Source organism: Lepus europaeus, chromosome 17 (assembly GCF_033115175.1).
Source record: "Lepus europaeus isolate LE1 chromosome 17, mLepTim1.pri, whole genome shotgun sequence".
Classification (NCBI taxonomy): domain Eukaryota; kingdom Metazoa; phylum Chordata; class Mammalia; order Lagomorpha; family Leporidae; genus Lepus; species Lepus europaeus.
Window position 1 is genome coordinate 22,831,048 of NC_084843.1, and position 13,534 is coordinate 22,844,581.

At 43.3% G+C, this 13,534-nt stretch overlaps 1 protein-coding gene across 4 annotated transcripts in view; it reads left to right on the forward strand.

The window, feature by feature from the left end:
• Window positions 1-13,534, forward strand: part of SORCS1 (sortilin related VPS10 domain containing receptor 1) — a 572,961-nt gene that overhangs the window by 488,073 nt on the left and 71,354 nt on the right. For all 4 annotated transcript variants that reach the window (XM_062214029.1, XM_062214026.1, XM_062214027.1 and 1 more), the window contains exon 18: window positions 6,883-7,054. In XM_062214029.1, the coding sequence (XP_062070013.1) occupies window positions 6,883-7,054 (172 nt within the window). The remainder of the gene's footprint in view (window positions 1-6,882; window positions 7,055-13,534) is intronic.

Consider the following 13,534-nt stretch of genomic DNA (forward strand, 5'->3'; position numbering starts at 1 on the left):
AAAAAGGAAAAGGTGATAGAGTCACATCAAGATAGGAAGGAAGAGAATAGCTGAGGTCGAGGTTGTTGGAGTAATAAGACACTCTCTCCTGATGAGCCTAGGTAATATCAAAGGCACATTTGCAGAATGTTTCCTTTTTAGTAATTGTACAAAGGCTCCCTTGCCATTACAAAGCACTTTTCTTCTTGGCAGATTGAAGAATGCTCTACCAACTAAATGCATCTCAGTAATATTCAAAGCTCAGGTCCAACATAATCATAAGTTGCCTTGTTATTACGAAGGTAGCAGCCCCATTTAATAACATATTAAATGCATTATTCATTTACGTAACTCAGACCCAGGGACAGCTGCTGGGATGAAAATAGAAGCGTTCTGTAATGCAGAAAGCAGGTGTGTGCTTTCCTGGAGTAAATGAACTCTGTATTTCTGCACAATTTTCTTCTGAATTTCAGGGACAGGTCTGGTAGGGCTAATGTGATGCCATTTTCATCCAAGAAATAAAATGGTTTCAGAATGGTGTTTAATGAGCGTTTTAAAAAATTACCAACAGTCTTCTCTGTGGCAGAATCCCCGGAGGATAGACTCGTGCTTTGGATTTAAACAGAACTCCAGTTGCTGCAGAATTCAGGAAATCCTGAGGTGATGATTGGTCAGAGCAGCAGCAAACAAACGGGATGTGCTGTAGCTGGTGATGCCAGCCCAGGTGATGGTGAGCCCAGGCCTCTAGAGCTGCTCGCCAAGACAAAACCACAGGTGTGCTTGATGCCAAGTGATTTTTTACCACAGGCTGCCTTTAGTTTGCATAGCACCTTGGAAACCTGCAGGTTGTTTCTGCTACACAGTTACACACGCTGAGATGCCATAATTATCCTGGGCGGTACTGGCTGTTCATTCCTTGCTACCATTGCTGGTACCAGGGTGCTACCATTCTCCAGCATCTGCACTTCGGTTTGTTTTTCCATCTGTCTCCCACCTGCCTTTATCCTCTCATTTTGTAAGCACACACTCGCAAGCACATATGATTAAAAAAAAAAATTAAGATGGGATAATATTAAAATGCTTGGACTTAACAGTGACCAACCAGACTGAGCAGTGATCTTATTGCTGGAGCAGGGTTTCTGAGGACCCCTGATAGACAAACTATTAACTCTTTAGTTGCTGAATTGTCAACAGAAGCAAGGACTTTGGGGATATAGGGATCAGCACAGTTAGCTTGCTGGATGAGGTGCATAGAGAGAGTGTGACAGTGGTAATTACCATTTGTGATGCAGGTATTTCAACATTTAATCAGTGTGGACCTTCTGATTACCAGTCTTGCATGTCTGGAGCACAAGGGGGCCCTCAAGGAGGTTGAACTTCACTCAGTCGCACACAAGAAAATCACACAAGGCACAGAGCGTTCTTAACTCATCAGGTATCTTTTCAGAGCTTGGAGGAGGGACAGTCTTATTCTATTTAAAGGGTCAGCTCAGTGTTGTAGTAAGCAGAGATCCACACAGGTCTTGGCTGTGTGATCAACTGTTAACATCTATGAATCTTAACTACTTGATCTGCTTACTGGGAATAATAAGAGTACCTCCCTTGTTGGGGTTATTTGGAAAATAATTTCTGTAGAGAACTTAGCACAATGGCTAGAACATAGTATCACTCCTTAAGTTTTGTTTTTGTTTTTGTTTTTATTTTTTTTTTACTTTTTTAGTGTCATAGGGAAATTGTCTTAGAAAAGATAGGAGGTGAGCTAGTAGCTTAAAGGTAGATAAGTTTCAAGCAGCCGAAAGCACATACAGAGGAACATAAAAGCAGAACGAGGCGAAGAAATGAATTACTTTCCAGAGGAGAAAAACAGATTCGGCTCGAGCAGCACCAGTGTGATAAAGAGCAGGAATCCAGAAGAATAGCATAAAGTTCGCTTGTGCAGGGGTTGATGGATAGGATGGCAGGATTTCCAATTTATCCTAATGGCATTTCAAAGCCATGAAGGTTGTGAGCAGAGAAGAGATATAATAATCATATTAAATAAAAATAATTGGTGACATTTCACGAGCACTTCTAAGTGTTAGGGTGGTTTTAATGTATACTCGGTGTGCATTAATCTACTTAATTCTTACACTTACCCTATGAGGTGAGTCAGTATTAGTAATTGACCTTGTGCTGATCCATAGTGCTCGGAGCCTGCTCGGTGCCGGCAGTTTCTCCTTTGACTTTCTCCGCAGGCATTCAGTCCTGACAGTGAGGAGCAGAGGAGAAGGCGTGGCTAGACAGAAAAGGATTAGAAATCTACCATTGTGTCTGCAGGCCAGAGCTGGTCCACTGCCAACTTGGTAAATAGAATTGTGCTGAATCTGAGCTAACTCTGTTCTTCCATGTAGTGTCTCTGTCTACTTTCATGGTGCTGCACGGAGCTGTGACAGACTGAAGGGCCTGTAAAGCTAAACCTGGAGTGCCTGGCTCCTTCTATCAAAAGGTTGTACATCTTCAGTCTGTCCGAGCTCCTGTCCGAGCTGTACCAAGTAATTTTAGGCAGATGTCTTTGGGAACAGATATTGTATGCATAAAATGGTTATTGTGGACCCCAAGTAAAAAAGCTGGCAAATAAGTAACATTGAAAATGTTACTCAAACAATGACAGGATCAGCCCTTGTCTAGACTGTTGAGGAACAACTTACTATTTTATTCCTTTTAGTATTTTTGTTGTTGTGGTTGTTGTTGTTGTTGCTGTGTTTGTTCTTCATAAGACCACTGGTTGAACTCTGTAATCAATGCACAATCATTCTTAGGCATTTAAAATGAACAGAAAAGTGATCTATGTTAAACATAGGAGTGGGAATAAGACAGGGAGGAGATATATAGGTTGGCACATGCTCACTCGGACTTACCTCCAATGGTGGAACTAGAAATGTGCCAGGGGATTTCAAATCAATCTTACCAAGGAGGCAGGTACCAATGACAGCGCACTTGGTAAAGTGATAAATATAAATACACAACCGATCAAAAAGATAGGGTATGTGTCGAAGAGATTTCACAAATAAGACTAGTGTAAGCAAATAACGAAGGATGGAATTAAAAGGGAGAGAATGATCCTGCGGGGGAAGCAGGACACACAGCAGACTCATAGAATGGCAAATGCCCAAAACAGCACTCCGGCCTCAGAATCAACCCTTGGGACATTCAGATCTGGCTAAAAGGTCCATGAGAGTCTCACAGGCATGGAAAGCCATGACACGGTGGCAAAAAACAATCTAAATGAAAGACCCTGGTGAACAAGACCCCAGCAGAAGGAACAGGCCATCAAGGAGAGAGGCGCCTTTCTCTGAAGGGAGGAAGGAACCTCCACTGTGATACGGCCTTGACTAAACAAGTTCAGAGTCGGTGAACTCAAGGGACTTCCACAGCCTAGACAGCTCCTAGCAAGAGTCTCGGGTGATTGCTGACGTCATAAATAAGAGTGCCAATTGTTAAATCAACAACGGGAGTCACTGGGTACATGCTCCCCACGTAGGATCTCTGTCCTTAATGTGTTTTACTATGAAACTTAAAAACACTACTAGTCGAACAATACCCTATACCTTGTGTGGTTGTGTGAGTGCAGCCTGTTGAAATCCTTGCTTAGTATATACTAAGTTGATCTTCAGTATATGAAGGTAATTGAAAATGAAACTCGATAAAGGGCGGGATGGGAGAGGGAGAGGGGAGGGCCACGGGAGGGAGGGAGGTTGGGGGGGAAGCCACAACAATACAAAAGTTGCACTTTGTAAATTCACATTTATGAAATAAAAAAAAAGAAAATGTTACTCAAAATCTTAAAGCTTTGACATCTTCTAACTTACTCACATTCTAACTTATCATAATAGTAAATTTTATAGGAATACGTGTAGGATAATTTATTTTCTTCTATTATTGGTAAAACAAGAAATACACAAAAGAGCAGGGATGATTTGTTCAATATGCAAAAACTGCAGCTGCCTTAATGTGAGGTTTCTGTGGTTTAACCAGTTGATCTTCTTACAAAATAGTGAGTGGACTCCATCATATTTAGCCAGCGTTTTCTGTACTATACCATTACTCTAACATCCTCCCTGAGATCTAATGCTGTATATCCATCCTATTCTGTTCTTACTCGCAACACGTACAGCAAGACCCTCCTTATCAACAATTTCACTTTACATGATTTCAGTTAAATTGATCAGAGTCATACTAAATGCAATTTTTCAGAAGCAAACAGTTTGTGCCGGTGCCGCGGCTCACTAGGCTAATCCTCCGCCTTGCAGCGCTGGCACACCAGGTTCTAGTCCCGGTCGGGGTGCCGGATTCTGTCCCGGTTGCTCCTCTTCCAGGCCAGCTCTCTGCTGTGGCCCAGGAGTGCAGTGGAGGATGGCCCAAGTGCTTGGGCCCTGCACTCGCATGGGAAACCAGGAGAAGCAACTGGCTCCTGGCTTCGGATCAGCGCGGTGTGCCGGCCGCAGCGCGCCGGCCACAGCGGCCATTGGAGGGTGAACCAATGGCACAAGGAAGACCTTTCTCTCTGTCTCTCTCTCTCTCTCACTGTTTACTCTGCCTGTCAAAAAAAATTTTTTTTAAAAAAGCAAACAGTTTGTAAGTTTTAAATTGTGTGTCCTTCTGTGTAATGTGATGAAACATCACACTGTCCCACTCCTCCTGTCTAGAATGTGTATCATCCCTTGGTTCAATGTATCCATATTGTATATACTACCCACCCATTAGTCTTTTAATGGCAGTATTGAGTATCAGGTCAACCGTGGTAGTGTTGGTATGCCTACAATAAAGTAACCCTTATGGAGCAGTCTAATGCTGTCTCTTAATACCTTGCACATAAGAGTTATATTATCTCACCTCATCTCAAGAAGATGGGTGAGGGGCTTGCCTGTGGTGCAGTGGGTTAACACCCTAGCCTGAAGCGCCAGCATCCCATATGGGTACCGGTTCAAGACCCGGCTGCTTCACTTCTGATCCAGCTCTCTGCTATTGCGTGGGAAAGCAGAAGATGGTCCAAGTCCTTGGGCCCCTGCACCTGTGGGAGACCTGGAAGCATCTCCTGGCTCCTGGCTTCAGATTGGCTTGGCTCTGGCCATTGCGGCCATTTGGAGAGTGAACCATTGGATGGAAGACCTCTCTCTCTCTCTGCCTCTCCTCTCTCTGTGTAGCTTTCTCAAGTAAATAAATAAATCGTTAAAAAAAAAAAAAAAAGATGGGTGAGTCCAGTACAGTGTGATTGGACAGGCAGAGTGGATAGTGAGAGAGAGAGAGAGGGAGATCTTCCTTTTTGCCGTTGGTTCACCCTCCAATGGCCGCTGCGGATGGCGCATCTCGCTGATCCGAAGCCAGGAGCCAGGTGCTTTTCCTGGTCTCCCATGCGGGTGCAGGGCCCAAGGACTTGGGCCATCCTCCACTTCCTTCCCGGGCCATAGCAGAGAGCTGGCCTGGAAGAGGGGCAACCGGGATAGAGTCCGGCGCCCCAACCGGTACTAGAACCCGGTGTGCCGGCACCGCAAGGCGGAGGATTAGCCTGTTAAGCCACAGCGCTGGCCCAGTGTGATATTTTAAGAGAGAGTACATCCACATATCTTTTGTAATGGTATATTATTATTATATTTTTATTTTTATCTTTGTTAGTCCTTTACTGTGCTAATTTATAAATTAAACTATGGTAGATATGCAAGTATAGGAAAAAAACAAGATATGTGTAAGGTTTGCTGCTATCTTCCATGTCACACATCCATAGGGATTCTTGGAACCTTTCTTCTGTGGACAATGGGCAGCTATTGGATTATCCATTTTAATCCTTAATATTTTCTTGAAGTTAATCTGGATTATTTTTTAAGATTTATTTATTTACTTACTTGAAAGGCAGAGTGACAAAAAGAGAAAGTGAGAGAGAGAGATCTTTGAGGAGAGGGGAACTCCATCCTGGTCTCCCATAAGGATAACAGGGGTCTTGGCACTTGGGCCATCTTTTGTTGCCTTCCCAGGCACATTAGCAGGAAGCTGGACCTGAAGTGGAGAAGCCAGGAACCCAAACTGTTGTTGCTCCAGTGTAGGATACCAGCATTGCAGGCAGCAGATTAACCTGCTGGGCACAATACAAGCCCTGCATTCTAGTCCTTATTGTTCATGGAACACGTGTTGTGGCTAAGCTGCCCCTTGCCCTGCCCAAGACCCATGTTTTAGATCCAGCTGGAATCTAGGCTACTCTGTTTCTGATACAGCTTCCTGCTAATGCATCCTTAGAGGCAACAGATAATGGCTTAAGTGCTTGGGCCCCTGCCACCCACATGGGAAGCACAGGTGGAATTCCAGGCTCCTGGCTTCTGCCTGGCCCAGCTCTGCCTGTTGTGGGCATTTGAAGAGTGAACCAGTAGATGGACAATCAGTCAGTCTTTCTTCCCATCTCCCTTCCTTCATGTTCCTTCATCCATCTCTCTCTCTCTCTCTCTTCCCCAGCCCACCCCACATTTTAATTACATGTAAATAAACATTTAAAAATTATTTAATCTCTGTATTATCTCCTGAATTATCTATGTAGGTCTCTTCAGCAGGACTATCAACTTAATGAGGGCAGGGACCATGTCTTCTACTTTTGCATATTTTTCAAAACTCTAAAATGAAGAAATGATTCATATGTTGATTAGATAAATAAAGGGAGTGAGTGAACATGTTAATCATAGATACATAGTATAGTGTAGTACTGTGATTGTCTGTCTGCCAGGTGCTCTGTATGCATCAGTCCTTACCCTTATAGAAACAGGAAAATCATTGAGTGGCTGTTGACAGTTCCCAGGGCTGGGCAATAGGTTCGGTTCAAAAACTTGGGAGTGGTTTGCATTGTAATGATCTGGTTTATAATTTGAACTTTTCTCCATTTAGGTATAGAAAGGTGGTTTCCAATAACTGCACTGACGGGGTAAGAGAACAATACACTGCCAAGCCACAGAAGTGCCCCGGGAAGGCCCCTCGGGGACTCCGGATCATCACCGCTGATGGAAAGCTGACGGCAGAGCAGGGACACAACGTTACTCTGATGGTGCAGCTGGAAGAGGTAGAGTGATTCCTGTCACCCCTCCGGCCTTCTTTCCAGAGCCAGTGATTTTTCTTAGCAAACTGTAATTTGCTTTACATACTTCAACTTTCCCAATGTTATATGCTGTTTAATGTTGTTGTTTTATTCTGCTTTTAGTGTCATGCTTGTTGTTGTTATTACCATTTCACATGTCCTCAGTTTGTTGGTTTTACTGCAAGAGGTTCTTAACTCCTACATAATCTCTTCTTGGGATTCAGTTTGTACTTAAGTTTGCCTCATTAGTACATTTAAGAAAATGAATTCTCGGCTGGCACCGTGGCTCACTAGGCTAATCCTCCACCTGCTGTGCCAGCATCCTGGGTTCTAGTCCTGGTTGAGGCGCCGGATTCTGTCTTGGTTGCTCTTCTTCCAGTCCAGCTCTCTGCTGTGGCCCGGGTAGGCGGTGGAGGATGGCCCAAGTGCTTGGGTCCCTGCACCTGCATGGGAGACCAGGAGGAAGCACCTGGCTCCTGGCTTCGGATCTGCGCAGTGCGCCAGCCGTAGCGGCCATTTAGGGGGTGAACCAACAGAAGGAAGACCTTTCTCTCTGTCTCTCTCTCTCACTGTCTAACTCTGCCTGTAAAAAAAAAAAAGAAAAGAAAATGAATTCTCAGAAAACATTATTGGTATTCCTAGAAAAATTTAACACATGTACATACTCAGCCCTCCTTAAAAGATGCTAATGATTATTCTCCTCTCAGCCTGAAGTCTTGACATTTGTTTTCCAAAGGACACACGTTTATCATACCTGTATGTATAGCACTAAGGCCAATGTAACCATAACTGAATATAATTTCTCACTTCAACACTTGAGTTTTTTTGTAACACCTCAGGGATATAATTATGAGGTGCTACAATTATGATTTGCCAAGTTATGGTTGTAATTTCTCACTACTTAGATGGTAAATAAGATGAAATGCATCCTATATATTATAGGGTATATGGTGTATGTAAACATTTTTGTCATCTTGTAAACAAGGAAGACAGAGGCCACATTAAAAGTGCTTTCATAATGTTCTCTCAGCTGTTAAACAAAGGAGTCCCACTTTCCCCATGTTAGCTGATTTTAAATGTTTGAAATACCCCCTTAGCTTTTACCATCATAGGCACTTTTCATGAGCTTGTTGATATCCCTAATATGCAGGGAGTTCAAAAATTATTTTTTCATTTTATTTGAAAGGCAGAGAGACAGAAAAGAGAGCAAGTCAGAGACAGAGACAGAGGGATTGTCTATCCACTGCTTCATTCCCCAAATGTCTGCAATAGACATGGACTAGGTCAGACTGAAACAGGAACCTGGAGCTCCATCTGGGACTCCCATATGGGTGGGAGTGTTTGAACCATCCTCTGGTGCTTCCCAGGATGCCCATTAGCATGAAGCCAGAGTTAGAGACGGAGCTGAGACCTAAACTCAGGCATGGCTTGCAGGCATCCCAAGCAATTTTTTTTTAGACAGGCAGAGTTAGACAGTGAGAGAGAGAGAGACAGAAAGGTCTTCCTTCCATTGGTTCACCCCCTAAATGACTGCTATGGCCAGCGCGCTGCGCTGATCAGGAGCCAGGTGCCCCCTCCCGGTCTTCCATGTAGGTGCAGAGCCCAAGCACTTGGGCCATCCTCCACTGCACTCCCGGCCACAGCAGAGAGCTGGACAGGAAGAGGAGCGACTGGGACAGAATCCGGCGCCTCAACCAGGACTAGAACCCGGCGCCACAGGTAGAGGATTAGCCTATTGAGCCACGGCGCCAGCCCCCAAGCAGCATCTTAACCACTGCACCAAACACTCCCCCCGGACTTCAAAACTTTTTGTCCCATGATAAACTTACCTTTTATTTCCATTTTCCCAGAAGTTCCTGAAGTATCCTCCTACTGACTCCAGGATTCACAAATAACATTGACTTCTAATTTCCTTTCCTGATAGCCCAGTAGCTCTCAGTCTTTAACATGCATCAAAGTCATTTGTAGAGTATATTGCAATTACAAGTATTCTTGGCCACATCCCCAAAGGTGGGTCCCAAGAATATGCTTTTTTTAAATTATTTTTCTATTTGATGATAGAGTTAGACACTGAGAGAGAGAGATAGAGAGAAAGGTCTTCCTTCCATTTGTTCACTCCCCAAATGGCTGCCACGGCCGACACTGTGCCGATCCAAAGCCAGGAGCCAGGTACTTCCTCCTGGTCTCCCATACAGGTGCAGGGCCCAAGCACTTGGGCCATCCTCCACTGCCCTCCCAGGCTGCCGCAGAGAGCTGGACTTGAAGAGGAGCAACCGGGACTAGAACCGGGCGCCGCAGGCAGAGGATTAGCCAAGTGAGCCACTGCACCAGCCCCAGAATATGCATTCTAAACAAGTTTACAGGTTATGCATTGTGCTTTGAGGAAAATAATTAAAAATACAAAAATAAGATTAAAGCTGGGGGACAGAGAATTCACAGATTCTGGAGTGTGACTTCAATGAGAGAAGATGAAGCAATTAGGATTTGTATCATGAGTACCTTAACTTTTAGAAGAAAAATAACTGAAACGAGTTCAGATGCTGTGATGCTGTGGCCAAAGGGCCTCTTGAAGACACTGCTGTCGCTGGGTGTTCTTTCATAACTTGTCTCCTGACTGAGATCCTTGCAGCCACACCCACATTCTAAATACTAAGTCTAAAAAGTCTTCAGTTGAAGCTAGAAAGTCACAGATCGATTTAGGCCAGTTGGAGTTACTTGTGTTTCACGTTAAGTAAATTCTTTGGGGATTTCTGCCTGAGGCTATGATAGATTAGCTTGCAGCAAACTAAATATGTGTGTATATATTTGGAAGGAGAAGCCTAGGTGTAGAGAGAGAGAGAAGGAGAAAGAGAGGGAAGGGAATGGAAGAGAGGAGCAAGCAAGAACTATTAAGATGATCGGGAAGCTGAAATTCTCTTTTGGGGGATGGGGAGGTCATTGGATTAAGTTTCACATTTTATGCTGTATTTCTCCTCAAGAACGTAGCCAGAAAGTGTTAGCTAAAGAGCTTTGGTGAACTTAGAAAGCTTGGGAGATAAAAATTGGACTTCATAGTTTGAAACACACCTGAATATGTTGAGGTCAAATTCTACAGAGCAGAGGAAGTGTGAAGAAGTGGCACAAGATCCCTGTGGTGTTTTGCAATATCTAAGCAATACAGCAAAATAGAAAGCAGTCACTAAGAGAAGGAGAAGTTAAGCAAAGTTCTCAGAGGTGTTATGTTTTGGGGAGATAGAAATGTTCAAGGCATTTCAAGGAGGAGGATACCAGTGAACAATCTAAGACTTGCTTCTTGGGACTCCTCAGAAGTTCTATGCTAGGCATAAGGATTTAGCCAGAATTAGACCAGGCAGTCTATACCTCAAAATCCAATCTAGGGGACCAGTGCTGTGGCATAGTAGGCTAAGCTACTGTACAGCGCTAGCATCCCATATGGGTTCTGGTTCGAGACCCAGCTCCTGTTCTTCTGATGCATAAGCTCTCTGCTTATGACTTGGGAAGGCAGTAGAAGATCACACAAGTGCGTGGGCCCTTGCACCCATGTGGGAGACCTGGAGGAAGCTCCTGGTTCCTGGCTTCAGATCAGCCCTGCTCTGGCTGTTATAGCCATTTGGGGAATGAACCAGCAGATGGAAGACCTCACTGTCTGTCTCTCCCTCATGCTCTCTCTAACTCCACCTCTCAAATAAATAAATAAATAAAATCTTTTTAAAAATCCAGTCTGAAAGCCCCGCAATCTCAAATGGGTTAAAGTGATTTTCGCCAACACTGAGATGTCTGTTATTAACTAAAATTAATTCTCTTCCCAGAAAAATGGATAAGTCAGGGGTTATAGCTTTTTTTCATGTAAAATGTTAGGCATTTAAAAAAAATCTAGCTATATCAAAGAATAAGATCAAGAAGGAAAAAAATTACAGAAAACATACAACTGTTGGCTGAGATGTAGTGCATATTAAAAATGTCCTTTAAAATTAACAATTCATATGCTCAAGATTTGAGATAATATGGAAAATTAAGCCCTAGAGCAGCAATTAATAATAAATATCAAATGGAAGTTGTAGAAATAAAGATATAAAAACTGACGTTAAAAATGTAGATGAGTTTACAGCAGATTGAATCCACATGTGAGGACCATCAGTTAAATAGAAAAAATGACAGTAAAAACAAAATACACCATCTGGAGCATAAGAAGAAGAGTAGAGAAAATAGAGACAAAATAAAAGGCAAATGGTGGAGAGAAATGTAATTTCATCTCAGAAGTGGAGGAGAGAAGAGTTGAGAATCGTTTTTGAAGAAATAATAGATAAGGATTTTTCAGAATTGATGGTGATCAGCATATCAACAAATTGTTTAAGACAATCAACAAACTCTAAGAAGGACAACAAAGAAAATGATCCCAGATAAAACCAGGCACAAATGTGTTTGCATAGTCATACTCCTACACCCACCCATCCACATGCCACACTTAGGGACACAGTACTAGAAGGAATGAAGAGCAAGAATGAAGATATCTATGTAGACAAATTGAAGTAAATGACCACTCTGCAGACCAAAAATGATAATCAGCCATGGGATGTAAAATGCAAAAATAAATTGTGTTAGAATAAGAACACAGGGAGAGCGGCAAGATGGTGGAATAGGAAGGGAGCACACTGATAGTTCGGGAAGAGACAATTTAATAAAAGTGAAGATACTGCAGGTTCAAGGAAGAGTAGGGGAAGAAACAGCAGAGGAAACTCTTCCAGAACTAGTGATTCACAATGGACCTGCGTGGAGAGCATGGGAGCCCATGGTTCAGGACACCAGCGGCAGAAGCAACACACCAGTGCTAGAATGTGAGGTGATAGCCCGAGACACCAGCGGGAAAGCGGAAACAGGATACTAGAGGGAACGAGGCTTGAAACCCCATGGGGAAAAGTTCACCAGGCTATCTAAAAGAGAGAGGAAAAAAAAAGTGACTGATACGGTCACCTCTCAAAGGCAAGCAAGAAAAAGAGCAGGCGCCATTTTGGACATACGTCATAAGCGGGGTGACCTCAGTCAGGACTGCGCCCGCCCTCAGCCAAGCGGAAAAACCTGACTCTGAGGGGGTGAAATAACAGGAGATTAGGACCTAGTGAGTGTGATGCTAATGAACTGAGACTGTGAAAAAAAGAGACGGTGGGGGAGGTAACTCACGGAATTCAAGTGAGTACTCTCCAGAGATGCTACAATTCAGTAACCTTGGCAACCCAGTGGGAGACTGCAGGAGAATTTGAGCCCACACTGAGGGCAGCACAGATTCCCTGTGTGGTCCTTGGGAAAGAGCTTCCGATCCTGGCTCCTGTGAGTATATCATTTGCCTGCTAACTACCTCCAATTCCGCTCAGCTGTGTAGAATAACTTCCCTTTTGAATACAAAAAAGAAAGAGAGATTTGCCACACCTAACCTGGGAGTGTCACCTTTGGCACACCCTAACCCTGAGGAACCAAACAGAACTCTCAGGCCACACCCATCACAAGCCTCTAAGGCTCCATCAAAAGCAGACAGTCCACTTAATACAGTCATAGTATAAAGAGAAAAAACACCACAGCGAGGGAAGAAGAATCCAAAGAATATCTCTACAATGCCAAGCAACAAACGCAGAAACTGAGGAAACATGAACAAGGAAGATATTATGATACCCCCAATGAACAAGACACCCCAAGCCAAGATTATGAAGATGATGAGATGGAAGAAATGCAAGATACGGATTTCAAAAAATTGTGATAAGAACATTTAGAAGTTTTCAAAAACAAATGCTGGAGCTGCGGAATTCCTTACTGGACAGGATAGAAAATCTCCTTTGAGAAAATAAAATCTTAAGGAGGAATCAAAATGAAATGCAGAAACTAGTAGAACAGGAAAGTGTGATAGTGAAGAGAAATCAAAATGAAATGAAGAACTCAATAGATCAAATGACAAACACATTAGAGAGCCTTAAAAACAGAATGGGTGAAGCAGAAGAGAGAATATCGGACGTAGAAGACAGAGAACAGGAAAGGAAACAGTCAAATCAAAGAAAAGAAGAGGAAATTAGAAATCTAAAAAGTATTGTTGGGAATCTACAGGATACTATTAAAAAACACAACATCCAGGTTCTAGGAGTTCCTGAAGGCATGGAGAGAGAGAAAGGATTAGAAGGCCTTTTTAGTGAGATACTTGCAGAGAACTTCCCAGGTTTGGAGAAGGACAGAGACATCCTAGTACAGGAAGCTCATAGAACCCCTAATAAACATGACCAAAAGAAATCCTCACCACGACATGGAGTAATCAAACTCACCACAGTGAAACACAAAGAAAAGATCCTAAAATGTGCAAGAGAGAAACGTCAGATTACTCTCAGAGGATCTCCAATTAGACTCACAGCAGACTTCTCATCAGAAACCCTACAAGCTAGAAGTGAATGGCGAGACATAGCCCAGGTACTAAGAGAGAAAAACTGC